We start from the raw sequence: 23,842 nt of genomic DNA, 5'->3' as shown, positions 1-23,842 counted from the left end.
CGCTCTTCCAGAGGCGACTGGATGCTGATGTTGCAGAAGGCTTTTGTGCAAGGATCGCTGGCCAAGCAACCAGTTCATGCTTTCCAGCCTCCAGTCACATCCATGTTTCACGTGACTGCCGCATGGATCTTCCTTTCATAATGGAGGAACTAGAAGCGGCTCTTGCTTATGCAGGCGTTCTTCATCCGCGGTACCAGATGGAATATACTACTGCGCCTTGAGCAACCTGAGTGATGGCGCACGGAGAGGACTGTTACATCTATACAACGTATCTTGGCAAGATGGCATTGTTCCCGAAGAATGGAAGACAAGCCGCTTGGTCCCTCTCCTGAATCAAGGCAAGTCCCCACTTGAACTCATCTCATACCGCCCAATAGCACTGGCCAGCTGTGTGGGAAAGATAATGGAAAAGATTATCCTTGCCCGCTTGGAGTGGTACCTGGAACACTACAACTTGTTACCAAATTGGATGGCTGGTTTTCGTCTAGATCGTTCATTAGTAGACAGTGTTGTTGATCTCGCTACGTATGCATCAAAAGTCACGCAAAAGATTATCTGCAGCTTTGTTCTTGGATGTCAAGGGGGCATACGATAATGTATCTCACGAGGCTATCCTCGACGCTCTTGAGATGGTTGGCTTAGGTGTTCGAGTATTCCAATGTATTTCTCATTATCTTCTTATGAGATCGTTCTTTGTATGTACCGGCCATGGCAAAACCGCACGACACTACACCTACCGAGGTGTTCCTCAGGGTGGTGTACTAAGCCCTACCCTATTCAACCTCACACTCATTGGTCTCGTTGATCATCTGCCAGCAGCGATCAAGATATCAATGTACGCAGACGACATATGTATATGGACTTCAGGTGTGACACATCCTCAGATATGTGCAAGACTTCAAAAAAAAAAGCTGCTACTCTAACAACCATATACCTCCGCTCAAGGTCTTGCAATCTCGTCAGACAAATGTTCACTGATTGCATTCACTCGCAAACCAATGACACCCCACGCCATCTCAATAAATGGCCAGATAATTTCTTATGAGAAGACTCACAAATTTCTTGGCATAATCATTGATAGAGATCTTTCATGGAGCCCGCACGCGACCTACTTGAAAGAGCGTCTGACAGGAATCTCCCAGCTTTTCAAGTTACTGGGTGGAAAGACTTGGGGAATGTCAGTGCATGCAATGTTGGAATTGTACAGGGCTCTTTTTCTGGGCTTCTTGAGATACACTTGGCCCGTACTGACCAACACTTGCCAGACAAATCTTCGTGCTCTACAGGATATTCAAGCTCGGGCTCTCAGGGTCTGTCTTGGTTTGCCAAAATGAACATCGACAGTAGCGACTATTGCGATCGGCCGGGACCAACCCATACAACCACACATTGCGGTGGAAGTGTTGAGAGTGCACATTAGGCACGTTGCCCGTGCCTGTTCCCACCATCTGGCAACACTACCGTCAGAAAGGCCGCACGCATCATTTTGTACTACGGTTTCGGATTATTACACCTGCCTTCCATCAGGCTTCACCCCCGCAACTAAGTCATCGATTCCTCCATGGTGTTTGGCTCGATCTGCAGTGCAGCTCACCGTACCAGGAATCAGGGAAAAGTCTGAGTTGTCATCACCTGCTCTTAAACAACTAACTCTGCTCCTTTTGCACGAGTAGTACGCTGACCACGTACATATTTATACTGATGGATCGGCAACTCTCTAGTGTTCTTCTGGAGCCGTGGTTTTCCCAGCTAAAGCCACGACCACCAGTTTCAAGACATGTCACCAGTGGCGTAGCTAAGCCGTCTGGCACCCGGGGCCCATAGGTCTTCCGTCACCCCCTTCCCTCCTCCCCCCCGGGTGTAGTCGAGGCAGGCGAGGATATCAACAATTTTCGTGTGTCTTCAGACGTATATGACACCCCCCTTCCCCTACTGGCCCCTTGCACCCGGGGCCCACGGCCCCCCGGCTCCTCATCACCCCCCCACCCCGTTGCTACGCCACTGCATGTCACCCAACGACACCGATGGGTGCGGAACTTGCAGCTCTTCGCTCTGCACTTCGTCTCGTCAGTCAAGAAGAACCTCGAAGATGGTCAATATTCAGTGACTCGAAGGCAGAACTGCAGTCTTTGCTATCAGCCTTGCGGCGTGGACCACACATACAACTGGTATTCGAGATTAGAGAACTAATCCCTACCTTGATTGAGAAAGGTCACCACGTGACATTTCAGTGGCTTCCAAGTCACTGCGGCCTAATAAGGAACGAACACGCCGATAACGCTGCTCGGTCGGCTCTTCAAGGGGACGAAGAGGAGCCGATACCATTATCAAGGACAGATGCCGCTAGAAAACTTCGAATGCTAAGCCGTGATATCACGTTTTCCTTGTGGAACGCAGCAAGTTTTCAAAAGAAGCGGCTGCACAACCTAAGCTCCTCTCTACGCCTTTGCATTCCAGCTGGACTTTGCCGTCGCGAAGCTACCCTGCTTTGTCGAATATGGCTATCGGTGGCCTTCACCAAGTCTTTTGCTTTCCGAATAGGATGGGCCGACGCGGTCTCGTGTGATGACTGTGGTAACGAGGAGACTCTTCTACACCTTCTCTGAGACTGCCCTCGCTATAATTTACAGAGACGATCGCTCGCAATCGCGATAGTGTGCTCTGACCGAAGACCTCTAACAGATGAACTTATTTTAAAATGCCGCCATCACAAGCTATCGCAGCAGGAGCCAACGAGGGCACTGTTGCAGTTTTTAAAGGCAACAGAATTGGACAAGCGACTGTAGCCGAAACAGGTGTTTATATCGCTAGAATAGCAGCTTGGGCTTGTTGGTTTTCCATCCTGCTAGTAACAGCGCAAAATGTAGACAAGGGACGAGACAAGCAGACACCACAAGCGCTGACTTTCAACAACGTTTATTCCGAAAGAAACACGGCTTCTTATAAACATTGCCCTCACGTGTCGCAGTCACGTGATCCCACATCATGTGAAACAAGCACTTTTTTTCTTTTATACACTCAAGATAGCGGTTGCACGTGCAAAAGCTCAAGTTCTTTTTTTGTCAGTAACAAGGACGGCGTGCTAACGCATTGGTCACCAAGTCTGGTAATCTCGGCCGCCTCAATTATCTCCCGGACCAGCTGGTCATTGTGTTTCTTCAGCACTTTACAGCGTCTAAATTCTGCGGCGCAATCTTTTGAGGGGCAATCCCTGATATGTATGCCTAGATTCCTGTTAGCCTGCTCGACGCTAAGTTTGTGTTCCTTCAGTCTCTCATTTGTGCATCTAGGAAGGGTGCAAACCAGGAAGGGTGCACGACTAATCACCAGAATCGTTTTGTGGAGTGCACGGAAGCCGTTGTGTATTCAATACCTCTGAAATGTGGAAAAAGGTATGTAGGGCAAACTTCTAGAAGCACAAATGAGAGACTGAAGGAACACAAACTTAGCGTCGAGCAGGCTAACAGGAATCTAGGCATACATATCAGGGATTGCCCCTCAAAAGATTGCGCCGCAGAATTTAGACGCTGTAAAGTGCTGAATAAACACAATGACCAGCTGGTCCGGGAGATAATTGAGGCGGCCGAGATTACCAGACTTGGTGACCAATGCGTTAGCACGCCGTCCTTGTTACTGACAAAAAAAGAACTTGAGCTTTTGCACGTGCAACCGCTATCTTGAGTGTATAAAAGAAAAAAAGTGCTTGTTTCACATGATGTGGGATCACGTGACTGCGACACGTGAGGGCAATGTTTATAAGAAGCCGTGCTTCTTTCGGAATAAACGTTGTTGAAAGTCGGCGCTTGTGGTGTCTTCTTGTCTCGTCCCTTGTCTACATTTTGCGCTGTTACTAGCAGGTGTTTATAGTGCTGCAAGTGCTACTGTGCTGTGCGGCGACAGTGACCGACTGTGATTGTAGGTCCGTGCTCCTTTCTTTCTTTATCTCTACTTTGTTATCACTTTACCTCCCCCTCCTCTCTCTTCCCAGCGTAGGGTAGCAAACCGGATCTCCCCTCTGGTTAACCTCCCTGCCTTTCCCCTTTCCTCTGTCTCTCTCTTTTTGGGAGCGAAAATTCCTGACTTTACAATTCGACAGTGCACTGCATATATTGAACGTGATTTCCAAATTCTGCACAGATAATATAAAACATAGTATAGTATACATTGCCATGAATTTGTTGCCTAAGACAGCGTATGCTTAGAGGCAGACGCATCACGCAATAAACGATAAGACAAAAAGTATATATATGTAGCCAAAAGTGCATATTAATAAACGGGAAATCAGACATCCACCCAATCGTAGCAACTGCTACAAAGGAAACCCATACGGTTTTCTCGTAAGAAAAGCCTCGCAGATGAAGAAAAACTTGATATGGTACGGGACTGGAGCCGAGGACCACCGCATTTCCGGGACAGCCGCTCTACCATCTGAGCTAACCAAGCGGCTACCAGATGGCCGGGCGAAGTCAAACTTATTAACAACTCGAAGAAAAAGCAAGAGTTTTTGTTTGTTGGGCAACAGTTCGAGTGCGGTTTCTTTTTGTAGCAATTGCTTCAATTGGGTGGATGTCTCATTTTTCCGTTATTAATTACTTCTCTCCACAGATCTATTAAGTCAAAAATGCGCATAAATATTTAGGAACTCGAAATTCCTCTCGGATCTTTGTTCTTCAGTGCAGCAAGGCTTGCTCGCTCAGTTATCTCGCTCCGTGTGCGCCCGCACGCAACGGACGACGTCTGTCCATTCGCTGCGCCAATCGCATTTACCTCGCTTTCCAAACAGCGAATCTTGTGCAACTGGTCGTAAGAGCACAGAGTATTGCAGGTCACGAAAGACGGCAATAGCTACTGGCTCAACTGACCGTAGCGACGCCCGAATTAATTGCTGCCGCCACACCTATTCACGCAGTAGTGATGTAGAGCTGTTGAATAGCACTTCCAGAGCAGTCTGAAGTGAGCAGTCGAATATGCCATTCAAAATTCTCTGGCCAGCTATGATAAGGCACATAAATGGCAAGTTTTCATTATTCAAGGTGTCTACTACTGAAAGCTGTCCTACTGAGCGCCGGATGTGGCTTGTGAATAAATAATAAAGTTTATTTTGTCGCACTCCCTGTCAACGACACAAAGCGGTCCCTGTAGAGAGCCGCTGGTTCGTGAGCGATAGAAGACAAGGCACTCGGGAAAGAAACCAAAGGTGTTTATTTTGTGAGGGACACAAACAATAACGGAACGGTGAAACGGGCACGAGCTGTGCGACCTGCATCCGCGGTCGACAGACCGCGACTCGCTATGCCCAGCGAACAGCAGCGGCTTCCTTTGTTTCTATTTACAGATCAACAACAAATCTGCGCCAGCGAAAGGAACAACGCGCGCTGTTGAACTTGTAATTCTAAAGACATCTGCGATTATTCTTCCAACCGACGACCGTTCTTCCACAACGCCCCATAACTTATACGCTCCTTGCAACTCGGCCCTTTGCTACAAATGAAAAGACTGGTATGCAGTGTTACATTGCTTATAGAATCATGCCTGCTTTTTTAACACTTTATTTGGGTGGCTAAGAATTATAATGGTACAATAAATAGACACAATAGCAGGCATTGGCCTCATCACCATAACTGGGGTGTTTCCTTCCCTACAATCGCCACAACAAAAATGCCGTAACTCTCTCTCTTTGCTTTCATTGCGTGTGGCTTCGAGCGTTTTGCTGCTAGTTACGAAAAACAAACGAAAAATCCTTAAAGGTTAATTTTGTCGCAGCAGTAGTTCGAAGCAGGTGAGAAGTAATGGCCAAGGTCAAATACTATGAGTTTAACAAACTATCACGCTATTCAAAACGTTAATAATATGCTCCCGCACTCTCGGCACTTTGAAGGGATGCTTACTTCCTTCTCAGCAGAGTCCTTATCGCTTTTTATTACAGTAAGAAAGAAATATCCACCTTGCTGCATTCCATGATATAGAACACCGGAATAATGAGCGGTCACACAGTCAATAAAAATTGGCATTAATGAAGCAGAATGAACGAAACAAGGCTTCTCGGGAAATCGGTAAGCCATCCGTTGTTAGGCTTCGTTTAATTATCACTTGTTCAGCTGTCTGAGTGCGAAAGTGCCCTTTGCTTAGTGCCATGAATTCCATATTTCACCTGCCAGGTGGCAGACACATCGTTTCAATTATTGAGAAACTTTAGAGACTCGTGAGCTGTCGAACTACGCAAATGAGTAACAGAAACAAAGTACAACTATGGTCAAGTATGAGCTGTGAGGAGGCGATTCTGACACAGGTGTTTGCAACCTAGTACTGAAACATCAATTATCAAGAAAAAAGCACAGGTCTGATTTCCATAAAGGCAGCATCACTGGAAGGTAAGCAAGAAAAAATGAGAATGGCCTGTTGGTCACACTTTACTCCGTATTTCAGGCATATGTGTGGCTGCACTAGAAGAGGAGAATGACGGACCAATAAGGACATGCAAGGGCTTCATCTCTTCCAACAACGACTAAAGACGGAAGAGTTAAGCATTGGTCCTAGCTCAATAGAATGTTTTTGTATAGCTTTTAGGAAGCGTTGTATATGGAGCAAAACGGCTTACTCAAGTGCGGACTTGCAGGCGTAGGACACGACGAGCGCAGGAAGACCAACAACAACAACAACAAAACAAAAAGGCCTTCGACATCGTATGTGTAAGTTCTTGAAGTTCGTTTAATGGTTTTCTTTCTATTGCTGGTGCTCGCGCGCTTTGAAACGCTGCACTTGCAGTCGTTCACTTCACAAGACACTTTAGTTGCGGTACTGGATGCATATTTTGTAATGTGGCAGAATATTAACGCTCGCCAAAGCAAGCCACACGCCTCCCCTTTGTGATGCATCGACGACCTATCTTTTGCGAGCTAACCTCCGACATGGCGTAGAACTTTGCGCAGTGCACTTCCGCATTTTCGCTCCCTTTAATAAATAAACAATAGCTTGACTATAAACTGGCTTTGGAACGCAGGACCGTATAAGCTGTTGAATACTTATCGAAGAAAATATAAACATGTGTAACTTGACATTTCAAATTTCACAAAATGAAACGGCACACAAGTACCATAGAAATTTATCCGTTTAGCACTGTTCTTGCCCCTCGTGCTTTTGGCGTTGTTTCTTTTTTGTGTTGCCTGCTTGTCAGAATGATCGGCAGTAACTGTGCGCCACTTGTTTGGTACTATGCTAAAGAGTCCTTTGCTAAATTATTAACGCAAGTACTTGGTTCTAGTGATGCAACTCTTTCCCATTATAGCGCCTTATAAAAATGCACGAACAGGAAGGGAAAAATACAAAGTACTAGAGTTCTGGAACTGTAACTACTCATGTTGTTGGCGATGCAGAGGAGCGCACCACCGTACATCCCGTTGGAACAGAAACATCGAAAGGTATTCAAGCAGAGGAACTAATTGTGCAGCTGCCCCGCTACATCATATGCGCACGCCTTATAAAGCGCAACAACACAACTGCTAGCTAGACAGTGCTAAGGCCCGTCAGCAGACATAACATCGCTTCTCACAGAGTGTGCATGCACTGCTTTCTGCCCAACCGTCGTTCACTGCTGGAAGCGTTCAACATACAGACGACGCCATCATTTGCTGGTACATGCCGTCGAGTCATCTAGAACACATTCAGTCGGTCGCGTTGTTGTTTGCCTGGTCCTCTTTCGAAAGTTCTTCGGGTGGTTCCGCCTGATCGGCACTGGCACTTTGAGATTCGGAGACGGCGGAGGCCGCTACCGTAACCTCGTCTGGCTTGCTTCCGCTGGTCTCCCGTGTCTCTCCTTCCGCCAGTGCCTTGGTCTCACCGGGGTCTGTTGCTTGTCTTTCGCTGCTAACTGCATCTTCGACTTCGGCTACCATTTCATCTTTGGGCGGCTGCTCCTCAGGGGCACACACCTCGACCGGCGCTTCGACGACGGACGCCTGGTCACCGTTGTCCTCGTCTTCGCTGTCGGCGAACTCTCGGGGTGGCTCGTCCGGTGAGTCGATGACCACGGTGACCGTCTGCTGGTGCGGTGGCGTGGGCGGCCTCGGCGGCTTCCCGCCTGGCGCAGGTTCTTCTGCGACCTGCAAGACACGAGCGATTCGATGAGAACGCAGCATCGGCAAATTTAAGAGCTCCATTCGAGCTGAGCTAAAGGTTCTCAAAGAGCATAAAATATGAGATTCTCCGGCAGAATCTCTCTCACTACTGCGCCACGCTATCCCGGTGGCAGAGAAGTGCCCGCACGTTGCGACCGTGTGCCCCAAACAGAGCACGGCGGACGCAACGCGAGCGAGACTCGCATTAAAGAAGTGGACAACGTCGGCGAAGTAAAACATTGCCCCTTGAAGAGCTGAAAAAAATATTTTATTATTTCGTTCCCTTCTTTATGGTAACCACAAAATCAGTGAAATGAGCAGCGCCACTAGTGAGCGGCCACTAGAAGTAATCGGTCCGTGCCACTACCGGGTCATAAGGTGGTGTTAAAACACTAGCAGTTGCTCCTTGAGGTCCCGGTTACAAGACTGTTTTCAGCATAACAGGTTCTTCTAGTGATGGGCAACTGACTCGTGGCAAGGTGGAAAGTAAGGTTCAGTAAACCGCAGCTACGTGGCCCGCGCAATGAGGTACTGAAGGATGGACTTACAGAGGCGTCCGCAGCCGCTGGGCTCTCGGGGCTAGACACCAGTGGGACGTAAGTGGCTGCCTCGGCGAGGCCTTTCCGTGCAGCACGAAATGAAAGACCAACTCCACTGTTAGCGTCTCCTTCAGGAGAAACGAATGACGTGCTCATGCAGAAGATTTCAAAACACACGCGAAAATATTTCTACGTACCTCCGTGTTACCGGCATTGAAAACGAAAACGTTTCTTAGCTGCTGTTGAACAAAACAAGTGCCGGTTATATCTGCATTCAGGAAATTTCCTAGACAGGCACACGTGGGAGTATCGGAAGGGCGCCTGACAAAAGTGCCCGGATGGAGACGGGAACTGCAGCAGGCGGAAGCGAACAGACGCTATTGACATAAGATGACTAGAGTCGTGGGCTGCATTTAACTGGGAAGCTGCGAAGGGCAGCCAACAGCTTTCAACGTAACACATTTCATTGCCTCATCTTATTGATATTTCTATGAGAGATATTCAAAAGTCACTGCGAAAGCCTGTCATTATCAATCGCATAATTAAGAGCAAATTGTTGCATTCTTATACTTGCATTGCAGCGGCCTTTTCAGTATTTAAGAAGAGATTAAATCAGCAGCTGTCGCAGCACGTGCCTTGATTTTTCTTTTACATAAAAACAAATTTTAATCTTGCTAAGTGCACACTGGTATATGAGTAGTTATCGCCACCTTATACGGCGCATATTTACGTTAACGGTTATATTTTTTTAAGTATTCACCAGTGGCAAATTGGCAGCTAGTTAGTTCTTAAGGTATGTTCAATTAAAGCGAGTTTTGAAACTAGCACCGCTTTTGAAGTAAGCACCGCTAAATTTGTAGCAAAAGACACTGTGTTTTCACTTTTTTTTACAAAAAGCCTCTTACGCAGTGCAAGCTATATTTAACTCGAACACCGATACAGTTTCCGACGCAGTTTGGAAATGCAAATATTGAAACTTCTGTTGAAATCAGAAATCTTTCCCAGCCTCGTGAACCTACAGGATCCAATTGGTGTTGGTGAATTTCACCACATGCTTTATTCACATGATCCCTTGAGAAGTTCATTGCTGTGCTTAGAATTTATGAGGTCATCATCAGGCTACCTGTGTAAGATTATGTGGTAGCTCGAACACCTCGGCCACATAACTAAGAAAAAATTATAGCAGTTAGTTCGGCTAGACCAAAGAGCCTTACTGGTGTATTACGGGCATTCTACCGATATTGCGCAACCACATTTTATTTCCCTCCCTTACTACAGTACCAATTAGCGCTTGCAAAAAAATAATGTTCTGTTGTAACCTAATGTTCCAAATACAAAACATGGTCCTTCTCTCTCTCACCTACCGCATCCCCTTGCCCCTCCCCCAGTACAGGGTAGCCAACCGCAGATAATCTCTGGTCAACCTCCCTGTCTTTCCTTTGCCTCTCTATCTCTCTCTCTCTCTCTCTCTCAATGGTTTTAACGCCTCACACTAATGGTATCAATTAAAACATTAAGCTCTTCATTTTTACATGATTGAAATTGTACTTGAAAACTGTTGGTAAATTGGTGAAATGTGCTACGTTACATTCCTGCCATGTAGTGGGGCGTGGCCGTGGGCTTAGTGGATGAGCTCGCCTTCTCGCTGAGGCACAAGAGGAATATAGTTACTGAGCAGTGGCAAGTGACGTTCAAATGGAGACCGATCTTGAACATTGCTTCTGCAAAGTCAGTCGTATGACTGTATAGATTTAGTAGGTCGCGCGAAAGAGTGAATGACTGTTGAGCTGCTTAGAGCAATTTGTGACTCGGCGCTGCGGAGTCTGTGCGCAGTATGTCAACATATTTAGTAAGATAGCAATTACACGGAGGCTCGAGGCCCAGTTGCGCCGTCGCGTTGACATCGCCGCGCTTTTACGGTATCTACGCGCATGCGCGGCCCACTGGTCCAGTATGCCAAGCCCAGCATGCGCGGCATACAATGGTCCGAGCGGAACAGACGCTGCACTTCGAGCTGCAAGCTCAGACGGGCTTCCTTCTGTCTTATCGTCTAGTGCACCACTGAGGTGTGCGACGCCCGAAGGCTGCAGGGGTGCTGTTTTTGCTGCGCAGCACAAGTTGCTCTGCAGCCTGCCTCGCGCCGACATGTCGCCCCCGCGTATTCTTCGAACACGGCCCTATGAGTTTCCTGGCAAAACTAAGCTTTGCTATCACTTTCAATGCATCGCGCGTCGGGCAAAACTGCCCATATTTCATTTTTAATTAGTCAATCACACGTCTCGATTTATTGCGCAAATAATGTCCGCCTCTTCGGCTAATTCAGGTTAAGACGTTAAATTGTGCTATCTGCCACAGATGATTATACAAATATTGTGTCAAAATCACACACACACACACACGCACGCACGCTCACAGGGAACGCGGATCAATTTTTTTACTTTTGCTAGATCAAGATTGCGACAACGTTCAAACCGAACTAGCCCCGCTTAGCTGCACCGTACACTTTCTCATACACTCAAGTACTATGTATTCAAACCTGAAAAGAGCGTCATAGTGACAATTTTCTCCTTCAGCAACAAAGAAATAGTTGCAGCCTATTGTAGAAGTGATATATCAGCAAGCAAATCAAATCACAGAGGCTCTTGCTTCAACTGAAAATACCAGAGAGGAAGGTGCCAAAACATGCGTGGCTCCAGCAAGCACGTTGCTGCTGCTGTAAATAAGTCACCATGCCGCAGGCGTTTGCACAATCGGGCAAGCAAGGATCCTCTAAGGGCAAGCACAGCGCACTACACACAACAGACATGCTGAACAGAAGCAAAAACTACGATGCAAAACAATCTCCGAGCAGAAAGTAGCTACATCTAAGGTTACGTATCGCTGAACTTATGCACATTAATATTTAGTATGCAAGTGGTGCTCTGAAAAACGTATTTGATATCGAGTTTTGTCGACGTTTGTGAATATCCGGACAGCCAGCGAAGCGAATCATAAAAGGTACTCGTCTTTCGAAGTGTGGGATTGGAAAGCTCCAAGTAAAGGATCGTCTTCTGATGTCTCATATTGTTAACTTCCTGCTCACGATAAATTACTTCCAGAGTTACATTCGCATGCATGTGAAGGTTTAAACGAACTTCCTTCTTGTCGGCCTGAAGTAAACGTATAATTCACCGTGTATTGAGCAGCATATGAGTACCGCGGCTCCCCCTGCGTATGTGAGCATAATGAGAAAGTGTTGTCATATGTGATAAATCACTGTAAAAAACATATTACCCTGCTTGTCGCATTTCATATATATATATATATATATATATATATATACGTATGCGATAGCAACCATATATCTTCCACTCCGGTGTGCGTTACTGTGACTGCTGCCTGGTCTTAATTTAAAACCAGCATATAATTTGTAAATCGAAATAGAGAGGTACCCTGAAGATGGTATTAATTGTATTCGCCTTTGCACTTTTGCAATAGAGTTAGAACTTCTCCATGAGCAAAAGAAGTCCCGTGTCGTGCTTGACATAAATTTAAGGAGGTATATTTTATGGAGGAATGTCTCTAGAATTTTTACAGCCTGTTACAGCGACGGAAACCGCTTTTAGTGTCACGATTACATAAGACATGTAAGTATGTCATGACAGCACCTTTCACGATGGGGTTTCTTTTCATGGAACGGGTACAATGTTGACGAAAGGAAGAGGAAAGGTAAACAGGAGCGCACCCGCTTTTCTGACAGGATCATCATGAGCAGAGCGGATTGGCCTCATCGTGATCCTTTCTTTCACACTCCGACACCTTCCACATGGTTTGGGCATGCAGGCAAAATCCTTCTCTCCCCCCCATCACCCCTTTCCCTTCCCGAGAAGACTGGGAGGCTGCCCTATTCGGCTGCCAGGAACTATCGGCCCAACAAGCCCTAGTTCGGCGGACCTGCGTAGCGGTCAAGACCAACGAGGTCCCGGAATGAGAGACTCCGCCCAGTATTGCAAGGGGCGCGACCAACTAGAGATCTCTCCCCGAGCACCTCTCTGTATATATAGCCCAATAAATGCTTTTCACCGCCACCACTCGCTTTTCCTGCCAGCCATCACTGAGATTTGGGCACTCGTCATTAGCGGAATATGAGGACTTGCAAGTGACACTCGCCACTGCAACATACTTTCAGGCTCTTATCGCTGGCCATTCAAGTACAAGTAATGTAATTCGAGAATCGTCTACTAAAGGATTCCTGCTTTGTTCGATGAATAAGCAACCGGCCCGAACTACAATCATCGTAGAACTATTCCAGCTTAGATGTTGCAGCGAACGACAGAACAGGAGGCATCAGCTACAAATTTCCTAACTGCAAGTTGGGCTTAAAAAAAACACCGGCACTACACTATTTAAGCAATGCGTGTGCAGACTCTACTCCTGTGTACCTTGCCTCTGTTGAGACACGGGAAGCAGGTGGGAGAAGGTGCGTGAGAAATATGGTGGAGAACAGCGTGATTTCCAACTCGAGACTTACCAGCGACGTCATGGTCGCTCGACTCGCTCTCGGACCCCGAGAACTGACTCTGGTAGTGGGCCTGTTGCGGTGTCGGCAGCTCCAGTTGGAAATCGGGATCGTTATAAAGTACAGAGACGGCTACAAGAGATCGAGACAAGGCCACCGCTGGCTGTGGTGGTTCTCGAGCCATACGCGAGCAAGCAGGCACGAACTATACTACCACCGTTGCATTCAGCATGGCAGCCGAGGTCCGGTGTGCCACGAAGACGAAGCTGTTGTGGTGCAGGCAGGCAAGTGACATGTTCTAAGACTACAACTTTAGTTCGCAGATATGATAAACATGTTAGCATTGACAGGCCGCATATGTTTGGCAGTGCGCTGTAGTGCATCAATGTACCCAAGAGTTAAGCTTTACTCCGGAATCAAAAGAAACTGCTGAGAAGCTGCTGGTTAGTGCCTATGACTGCTGTGAAATATTTCTATTGCGGAGGCAAATAAAAAACAAGTATGTGTCAAACAGATTATTGAACACGCAACCTGCTATTTCCTATATTTCATAAGACCAAAACTGAGGGAATTGGTATGGATTCATCGTCAGCGCATGTATCACTCAGTTCCTTCCTGCCTTAACGTTTTGACTGTATTTCCAGTATGGATTTCTATATTCTGCCAATTAAAAGACCTACACAATCGCTAAAATAGGCAAACCATTTGGGCACTACACCCGAACTCTGTCGAGTGAGGCTAGCTTAGCACGACTTTTTGAGGAACTATTAGGCATTGTTTGGAATATCATTGGCATTAGTGCGATTAGAATTGGTGAGGCTTATACAGTGCTGACTAAAGGCCATGTCCTCTGCTATACAGGTCTTCCAGATAAAAAGCAATACGGGCTAGGATTCCCAATCCATACGGATATAGCGGGCAACATTGACGAATTCTACTGCATTAATGAGAGGGTAGCAGTAGTCGTAAACTTAATAAGAGGTATAGACTAAAGGTAGTACGAGCCTACGCTCCAACATCCAGTCACGATTATGATAAAGTACATCAAATTGATAAAGATGTTCAATTAGCGATGAGAAAAGTGCATGGGCGACTTCAATGCAAAAGTGGGGAAAAAGCAGGCTGGTGAACAAGCAATTGGCAACTACAGCATCGATTCTAGGAACGCTAGAGGAAAGATACTGGTAGAATTCGCGGAAAGGAATGAGCTGTGAATAATGAACACCTTCTTCAGGAAGCGCAGCAACATATTGCGGACCTAGAAAAGCCCTAATGGTGAAGCAAGAAATGAAATAGATTTCACACTTTCTGCCGACCCAGCATAATGAATGATGTTGAAGTGTTAGGTAGAGTTAAGTACAGTGATAATAGGTTGGTGAGGTCTAGGATTCACCTCAATTTGAATAGAGAAAGAGTAAATTTGGTCAGGAACAAACAGGCCAACCTAGGCGCAGTAAAAGCAAACCATTCAAGCTGCTACTTGCAAACAAATATGCAGCCTTAGAACAGAGAGATAAAGATGACATTTAGGTAATGAATGAAACGGTAACTAGACTGGTCCCAGAGGCAGCAATTGAATGGGGAGGTAAGACACCAAGACAACCAGTAAGCAAGCTCTCCCAAGTAAATAAAGACCTAATCACGAAACGACAAAGAATGAAAGTGTCCAACTCAAGAGATAACACAGAGTTGGCGGCACTGTCAAAACTGATCTACAAGGAGAGAACGTTAGAAAGACTGAGGAAGCATAAAAAATGGACGAAGCATGAAATAAGTGAGAAGGAAACTTGGCATAGCATAAACCAAGATGTATGCACTGAAAGATAAGCAAGGTAATATCATCAACAATCTCGAAAGTATAGCAAAAGCAGCGGAAGAATTTTATACTGACCTGTACAGTACCCAGAGGAGCCACGATACCTCCATTCGAAGCAGTAATGACCAGGTTACAAAGACTCCTTCTGTATCTATGAGATTAGAAGGGCCTTGCAAGACATGAAACGGGGAAAAGTGGCAGGGGAAGATGGAATAACAGTCGATTTAATCGAAGATGGACGAGACATAATGCTTTAAAAACTGGTCGCTCTCTATACGATGCGCCTATCGACTTCAAGGGTCCCAGAGAACTGGAAGAACGGAAACATTATACTAATCGACAAGGAAGAAAGGAAAAAGTGGAGAAGGAAAGGCAGGGAGGTTAACCAGTTTAGCTTTACCGGTTTGCTGCCCTACACATGGGGCAGCAAACACATGGGAGCGGGATGGGGGGGATGAAAGATGGGGAAAGGAGAGAGAGAGAGAGCAGATAGCACAGCACACACATCGTCCGTTAGATTCCATAAGTCTTGCGTGGTACGTGATATCACTGTCACAGCCGCTTGTCCAATCCCGTCTCTTTCAAAAACCGAAGTAGTCTCTTCGTCGACTTCAGCTGCGATGTCTTCTGTCGGCGGCATGTGAAAATCGTTACGAGGGACAATGGTCTAGTTTCAAGGTGCGCTAGAACGGATGCGAGGGACTGTCGCTGAACATTATATTCCGGTCAGTCGCACAGAATGTGTTTCAGCGTCTCCTCGCAAAGACAGGCATTGCAGAGAGCGTTGTCGGCCATTCCAATGCGAAATGAGCAAAATTTCGTGAAAGCCACCCCTTGCCATAAGCGATAAAGCAGAGTCGACTCTCTTCGGCGGAGTCCAGTTGGCATACAGAGATGCATCAAAGAGGGCAGGTGGCATTGATGGCTGCTCCGGTTGCTCCGGTTGATGGTTGGCTGTTTGGTGTGCACCACAGAGAGAGCGTGATCTCCTGTGCAAGCACTCGTAGTCTGCTAGCTGCGTCGGACCGTGAAAGTGGTATGGCCTCTTCTTGTGCGTCTTCAAGAGCTGCCCGAGCGGCATTATCGGCGTCTTCGTTTCCTATGACGCCGCAGTGAATTGGCAGCCACTGAAACGTCACGTGGTGTCCTTTCTCCTGTGATATATGGAGTAGACATCTAATATCGAATACGAGCTGTTCGAACGGCCCGCGACGCAGAGCTGATAGCACAGATTGTAGGGCTGCCTTTGAGTCACTGAAGATTGACCATTGTCGAGGTGGCTCCCGATTGACGAAACAAAGTGCAGCGCGAAGAGCAGCTAGTTCCGCAGATGTCGATGTTGTTGGGTGGTCAGTCCTAAAGCTGATGGTAATAGCTCTTGCTGGGACAACCACAGCACCGGACGAGCACTGGATGTTTGTGGAACCATCAGTATAAATATGTTAACTGTCCGCGTACCTCTCGCGCAGAAGAAGCAGAGACAGTTGCTTCAGCAGAGGCGAAGACAGTTCAGGCTTATTCCCGATTCCTGGTACAATGAGATGGACTGTGGGGCTGATAAGACACCAAGGGGGTATCGATGGTTTAGATGCAGCGGTGAAGCCCGAGGAAACTTTGTCGTTGTACTTGACGATAGTTTTAGAGAATGATGCTGCTTGGTGCACGTCTGAAGGTAGTGTTGCAAGGTGGTGATATGGGGCACGTGCAAAACGTCTGATGTGCGTGCTCAGGGCTTCCACCGTAATGTGAGTTCGTATAGGATGGTCCCGAGCAATCGCAATAGTTGCCTCTGTTGACGTGCATCCGGGCAAACCAACGCAAACTCTGAGTGCTTGAGCTTGTGCTGCCTGCAGAACACGAATATTTGCCTTGCAGGTGTTGCTCAGTACAGGTAGACTATATCTTAAAAAACCAAGAAAGAGAGCTCTGTAGAGTTTCAGCATTGCGTCTACTGACATCCCCCACGTCTTTCCTGTCAAGTATTTAAACAACTGGGAAGTTGCTGTCAGTTGCGCCGTTTCATGTAGGCCACGTGCGGGCTCCAACAGAGGTCTCGGTCAATAATTACGCCAAGAAATCTGTGCGTTCTGACATAGGAAATGGTCCGCCCATTGATTGAGATGACATAAGCCATCATCGGTTTGCGAGTAAATGCCACTAGTGCGCATTTTTCTGGTGATATGCTGATACCTTGTTTACACAAGTAGTTCGCTGTCAAAGTTGCCGCTCTTTGAAGCCGCGCACGTATCTGAGGACGTGTGACTGCCGAAGTCCAGACACAGATGTCGTCAGCCTATACTGAAATTTTGATGGTAGTTGGCAAGTATTCAGCAAGTCCAACAAGAGCGAGGTTGAATAGCGTCGGGCTGAGAGCACCGCCTTGAGGAACGCCCCTGCTGGTATAGCGTCGCCTAGTTGGGCCATCGTCAGTTAACACATAGAATGACCTTGCAGATAGGCAACTTGCAATCCACAAAAAGACTCGACCACCTAGGCCAACCGTCGCAAGAGCGTCGAGAATGGCCTCATGTAATGCGTTATCGTATGTCTCTTTCACATCTAAGAATAAAGCTGCAGATAAACGCTTACGGGACCTTTAGTGCTAGACATATGAAACGAGATCAATTACATTGTCGATGGAAGAGCAGTCACGTCGGAAACCAGCCGTGGAATTCGGATAAATCTTGTAGTGTTCAAGGTACTATTCCAGGCGCCAAGGATCATCCGTTCCATTATCTTTCCTACACAGCTGGCCAGCGCTATTGGGCGGTAAGAGGTGAGCTCTATTGGGGATTTGCCCTGCTTTAACAGTGGCACCATGCGGCTTATTTTCCATTCGTCAGGAACATTTGCCTCCTGCCATGAGGAGTTGTAAAGACTCAACAATTCTATCCGTGCGGATTCTCTGAGATAGCACAAGGCTAGGTATGATATACCATCTGGACCCGGAGATGACGAGCGCCTGCAGAGAGCTAGCGCCGCTTCGAGCTCCTCCATTGTAAAAGGACAAAAGGGAGACGTTAAAGAAATGAAAAATTATGGGCCCAATGGCTTACTCCCATTATTATATAAAATATCCGCCACGACAATTTCCAATAGAACAAGAGAAACACTGGACTTTAGTCAATTAAAAGAACAGGCTGGCTTCAGGAAGGGATACTCTACAATGGATCACATCCATGTCATTAATCAAGTAATCCAGAAATCAGCAGAGTACACTCAGCTCCTGTATACGGCTTTCGTAGATTACGAAAGGACATTTGATTCAGTGAAGATACCATCAGTCATAGAGGCATTGCGTAATCAACGAGCACAGGCCGATTACATAAATATCTTGGAAGATATATACAGAGATTCCACGGCTACCTTAACGCGTTCCACAAGAAAAACAGGAAGATACCTATAAAGAAAGAGGTCAGGCAAGGAGACACAATCTCTCCAATGCTATTCACTGTGAGCTTGGAAGAAGTATTCAAGCTATTAAACTGGGACGGCTTAGGAGTAAGGATCAACGGCAAATATCTCAGCAACCGTCATTTTCCAGATGAGATTTTCCCGTTCAGCAACACTGGGGACGAGTTACAACAAATGATTGATAGACCTTAACAGAGCGAGTATAACGATAGAATTGAAGATGAATATTGACACGTGTACTTGTTTATCTTTATCGCGCGACCACGTTTCACTGCCTAACAAATGTTATCGCACAGCGCAGGACGCGCCTGCATGTATCGGAAGTTTCTGGAATGTTATCGATGGTTCCATTCGCAGTCTCTCGCCGAACCTTGCGTAATTTGATTGCATGTATGCGCGACGCGAATAGTGTAGAACTTTGTGGAAGACACGCGGATCCCAGCGATTACTCTGGAACATTCGACGACTGATGAATAAAAGCCGACGCGCTTAGCCGATTTCAGATTTTCGACGATCACCAAGTGTGTTCGCCTCTATCATTGTTCTTTGAGTGTAGCCTGCTTTTGAAGGCACAAGTTCGCCCAATAAAACGCTAGTTTCGTTAATCACAGTTTTGCTGCCTTCTTCACCGTCACTACTAGGTGACGATATGCAGAAGACAAAGATAATGATGAATAGCTGGGCACGGGAACAACAGTTCAGGATCGCTAGTCAGCCTCTACACTCTTTGAAGGAGTAGAGGGACGACGACGAAGTGCCTTCTTCTTAGAACGCTATTATCTGTGTTCTCTGGTTTTCGACGAATTCTTCGGAATTTCCTGGTGCCTCGGCTCCCGGTTTTGTGGCCATGGACGCGGAGCCTTCCGGAGGCCCTCCTGGCCAGCGGTCATCAAGGCCGTCCCTCACGAGGAAGAGAGGAAGCGTGCTCAGTGACACCGAGGACACTGAGCTATACTCGATGTCGGATGAAGACTCATCGGATGATAGCTTCATCACTGTCCGCAGAAAGAGGGCCAAAAGGAGGACTGTCAACGCGAACCCATCAACGCAAGCGAGCACGGCGACGTTGAAGTCAAGGCCTGAACGCTGGCCTCACGCCATCGTGTTCGTACCCGAAGAGCCCTCAAACAACCTCCGACTGCTAAACAGGCAAGAACTATGTGTTTTCTTGGAAGGGGTCGTGCCGAATGAAATTAAGGATATTCGGATAAATGCACGCAAAAATGTCCTCGCAATCGATGTTACCAACGGGAGTGCGCTCGAAAAACTGAAGCAAATCTCGGTGCTAGGGCGCATCAAAGTGCGTTCATATATCCCGATGGATGACGCATCCACAGCAGGTGTCATTTATGACATCGATGTCGCCATTCCCAACGCGGACTTGCCTATCCTCGTGAAACCAGCAAGTGAGGGTGTTGTCATCACGCGTGTGAGCCGCCTTGGAACATCGCGCTGCGTCAAACTGATCTTCAAAGGAGATTGCTTACCAACACACGTCAAAGTCGGTCACTTCCGACACCCTGTTCGGCCCTTCATACAAAAGCCTCTTCAATGCCATCAGTGCTTCAGGCTTGGACATGTCAAGGGTGTCTGCCCAAACTCGATACTATGTCCCCGTTGTGCTGAACCTCACGCGGAGGAGACGTGCCGGGCTACTGTCCTAAAGTGCGGCAACTGTAATGGTTCCCATGCTGCCTCGTCTAGGGACTGCCCTCGCATCAAGAAAGAGGTCGCTGTTCTCAAGCAAATGGTTCGGGACAATTCGACACACAAGGCGGCTGCTGCAACGATCCGGCGTCGGCGTCGGCGTCACCAAACGGCCTCAAAAAAGGCTGAGCCGCGAAAGGAGATGGCCGCTTCCATTGTAGCACCCACTTTCTCCACTCAGGTCAAAAAGGGGCTGAACAGCACAAGGAAGTCGCCTGACAGGAATTTGTCTCAAGAAGAATGGCCTGCGCTTCCGAGCCAGCAATCTCCCACAGAACTACAGATTGTCAAGCCCGCTCGGGAGCCTGCTCTTGCCGCCGATGCCACGCCCAAAGCAGATCGTCAAGTCCTTTCAATGCTGCGTCCCCTCATAGATGCCATTCGAGTGATTCTGTCGAACCTTGGAACTACGTCTGCTCAAAATGCACTGAAAGTACTGGACGCCTTAAACCCAGTGCTTGAGTGCCTCGAATAGAGACATGGCCAGCAATCGCCCATCGTTTCGAGGGGAAGTCAAGGCAGCGTCAATCATTCAATGGAACGCAAGAGGACTAAAATCACGCCTTTCGGATTTTCGTCAGTATATATATACTAATTTGTTCCCAGTCATTGTCATATGTGAGCCTAATGTGTCAAAACCAGTCAGATTATCGGGATACGAAGCTGTTATATCCGCAACAACTAATGCATGCAGCAAAGTCATCGTTTTTCTTCGTCAAGAACTGACATATGTTCGCCAGCCGATTCCGCCTCATGATAAAAATCAATACGTTTGCCTAACAATTAAAAAGGGCAAACTCATGTTTACACTTGTTGGCGTTTATATCTCGCCTTCAAGTATTTTTGATCCCGAACGATTAGCGAACATCTTGTCTGTGTGCCCTGCCCCACATGTCATCATCGGAGATTTTAATGCGCACCATATAGCATGGGGAAGCGCAAGAACAAATGCAAGAGGGCAAAGACTTGCACGCCTGCAACCACGGCCTTTCACTCCTGAATGACGGCAGCCCAACGTTTATACGAGGCGTGAATTATGGCAGCTGTCTTGACCTAGCTTTCGTCTCCAGCAGTTTCACAAGATATGTTAAATGGTTTTCGGATATCCAGATACACCGGAGTGATCATATTAACGCGATAGCGTTAAGGAGCTCGTGTCGCAGAAAAGCCGGTGTCGTCGGCGTCGGCGTCGGTGTCGGTGTCGGCGTCGGCGTCCGCGGCGTTGGCCGTGAGCGATAAATCACGGCCGGCAATTCATAAATAAAAAGCAACTTCCAAGATGGGCTGGGTGGGAATCGAACCAGGGTCTCCGGAGTGTGAGACGGAGACGTTATCACTGAGCCACGAGTTCGATGCTTCAAAGCGGTACAAAAGCGCCTCTAGTGAACGCGGTGTTGCCTTAGAAACTAGCTGTTTCTAAGGCTCAGGCGTGCCTCGCTTGCTCAGGCGCACATTTCGTTGTCGCGCCGAACGCTGCGTTGCTCGACGCTCACCGCGTCCGATGCAGGGCGCGTAGTCATTGCGCCGTAGCCCATTGTCTTACACCCCTTGGTGGGTCGACGGGAACGCTGTCGCGTTCCACTCTTGAAGGCGAAGCTTAAGCGTCCTCCAATTTTTCCCACATACCTTGTCATCAAAGGAATGTCCAGTCCCACCCCACGGAACACCATTCGATTAATTGACTGGACCACTTTTACTTCCACCATGGAGGATGCTTGTCGAGAGGGCTTGTCCTCTGGAGTAGAGGAAGCAATCAAGTCTGCAATGCTACACGCCGCGCGCACGGTCACGGTTTCGTCGAAGCACGCGGAATTGGATATATAGTTGGAGTGACTTCGTGCACTCCGTCGTCGTGCGGAGCGGCGTTACCGGCGTACAAAATCCATCGAAGACCTTAGGACAGCCAGACGACTACAAAAGAAACTTCAACGTCGCATGGATAGATTGGCGTCTCGACGTTGGGCAAGATTATGCCAGTCACTAGACCCCCGAAAACCACTTTCCCACATCTGGAGAACCATACGTGGTCTACGTTCCTTCCCTGAACAACGCTTCCCATTCAAAGCGCTGGCGCTCTTCCAGGGGCGGCTAGAGGCTGATGTTGCAGAAGACTTTTGTGCAAGGTTCGCTGGCCAAGCAACCGGTCCAGGCTTTCGAGCCCCCAGTCGCATCCCTGTTTCACGTGACGGCCGCATGGATCTTCCTTTCATAATGGAGGAACTAGATGCGGCTCTTGCTCTATGCAGGCATTCTTCATCCGCGGGACCAGATGGAATATCCTACCGCGCCTTGAACAACCTGATTGATGGCGCACGGAGAGAACTGTTACATCTCTACAACTTATCTTGGCAGGATGGCATGGTTCCCGAAGAATGTAAGATAAGCCGCTTGGTCCCTCTCCTGAAGCAAGGCAAGTCCCCACTTGAACCCACCTCATACCGCCCAATAGCGCTGGCCAGCTGTGTGGGAAAGATAATGGAAAAGATGATCCTTGCCCGCTTGGAGTGGTACCTGGAGCACTACAACATGTTACCGAATCGCATGGCTGGTTTTCGTCGAGATCGCTCTTCAGTAGACAGTGTTGTTGATCTCGCTACGTACGTCCAGCTTCAAAAGTCACGCAAAAGATTATGTGCAGCTTTGTTCTTGGATGTCAAGGGGGCATACGATAACGTATCTCACGAGGCTATCCTCCATGCTCTTGAGATGGTTGGTCTAGGTGGTCGAGTTTTCCAATGGATCTCTCATTACCTTTTCATGAGATCGTTCTTTGTCTGTACCGGTGATGGTAAAACCGCACTACACTACACGTACCGAGGTGTTCCTCAAGGCGGTGTACTAAGCCCTACCCTATTCAACCTCACACTCATTGGTCTCGTTGATCATCTGCCAGCAGCGATCAAGATATCAATGTACGCCGACGACATATGTATATGGACCTCAGGTGTGACACGTCCTCAGATACGTGCAAGACTGCAAAAAGCTGCTACTCTAATAGCTATATACCTCCGCAACCAAGGTCTTGAAATCTCGTCAGACAAATGTGCACTGATGGCGTTCACTCGCAAACCAATGACACCCTACGCCATATCAATAAATGGCCAGATAATTTCTTATGAGAAGACTCACAAATTTCTTGGCATAATCATTGATAGAGATCTCTCATGGAGCCCGCACGTGACCTACTTGAAAAAGCGTCTGCAAGCAATGTCCCAACTTTCCAAGTTTCTGGGAGGAAAGACTTGGGGAATGTCAGTGCATGCAATGTTGGAATTGTACAGGGCTCTTTTTCTGGGCTTCTTGAGATACAGTTTGCCCGTACTGACCAACACCTGCCAGACAAATCTTCGTGCTCTACAGGCTATTTAAGCTCGGGCTCTCAGGGTTTGTCTTGGTTTGCCAAAATGCACATCGATAGCAGCGACTATTGCGCTTGCTCGGGACCAACCTATACAAACACACATTGCGGTAGAAGTGTTGAGAGTGCACATTAGGCACGTTGCCCGTGCCTGTTCCCACCATCTGGCAACACTACCGTCAGAAAGGCCGCAGGCAGCATTTTGTACTACGCTTTCGGAGTATTACACCTGCCTCCCGTCAGGCTTCACCCCCGCAACTAAGCCATCGATTCCTCCATGGTGTTTGGCTCGACCCGCAGTGCACCTCACCGTACCAGGAATCAGGAAAAAATCTGAGCTGTCATCACCTGCTCTTAAACAACTAACTCTGCTCCTTTTACACGAGAGGTACGCCG

General features: G+C 47.6%; 1 protein-coding gene across 3 annotated transcripts in view; it reads right to left on the bottom strand.

Moving 5' to 3' along the window:
* Window positions 1-5,184: 5,184 nt before the first annotated feature.
* The window catches only part of nwk (FCH and double SH3 domains nervous wreck), a 202,631-nt gene continuing 183,973 nt past the window's right edge, over window positions 5,185-23,842 (bottom strand). For 2 of the 3 annotated variants that reach the window (XM_075688106.1, XM_075688107.1), the window contains exons 21-23: window positions 13,164-13,283; window positions 8,663-8,733; window positions 5,185-8,099 (exon numbers count right to left, since the gene is read on the bottom strand). In XM_075688106.1, the coding sequence (XP_075544221.1) occupies window positions 7,662-8,099; window positions 8,663-8,733; window positions 13,164-13,283 (629 nt within the window). In that variant the 3' untranslated portion in view covers window positions 5,185-7,661. The remainder of the gene's footprint in view (window positions 8,100-8,662; window positions 8,734-13,163; window positions 13,284-23,842) is intronic. The other variant, XM_075688108.1, reaches the window with a different exon arrangement.

Source organism: Dermacentor variabilis, chromosome 4 (assembly GCF_050947875.1).
Source record: "Dermacentor variabilis isolate Ectoservices chromosome 4, ASM5094787v1, whole genome shotgun sequence".
NCBI classification, from domain to species: domain Eukaryota; kingdom Metazoa; phylum Arthropoda; class Arachnida; order Ixodida; family Ixodidae; genus Dermacentor; species Dermacentor variabilis.
Note: the sequence above shows the minus strand (reverse complement) of the source record. Positions and strands in the feature narration are given on the sequence as shown.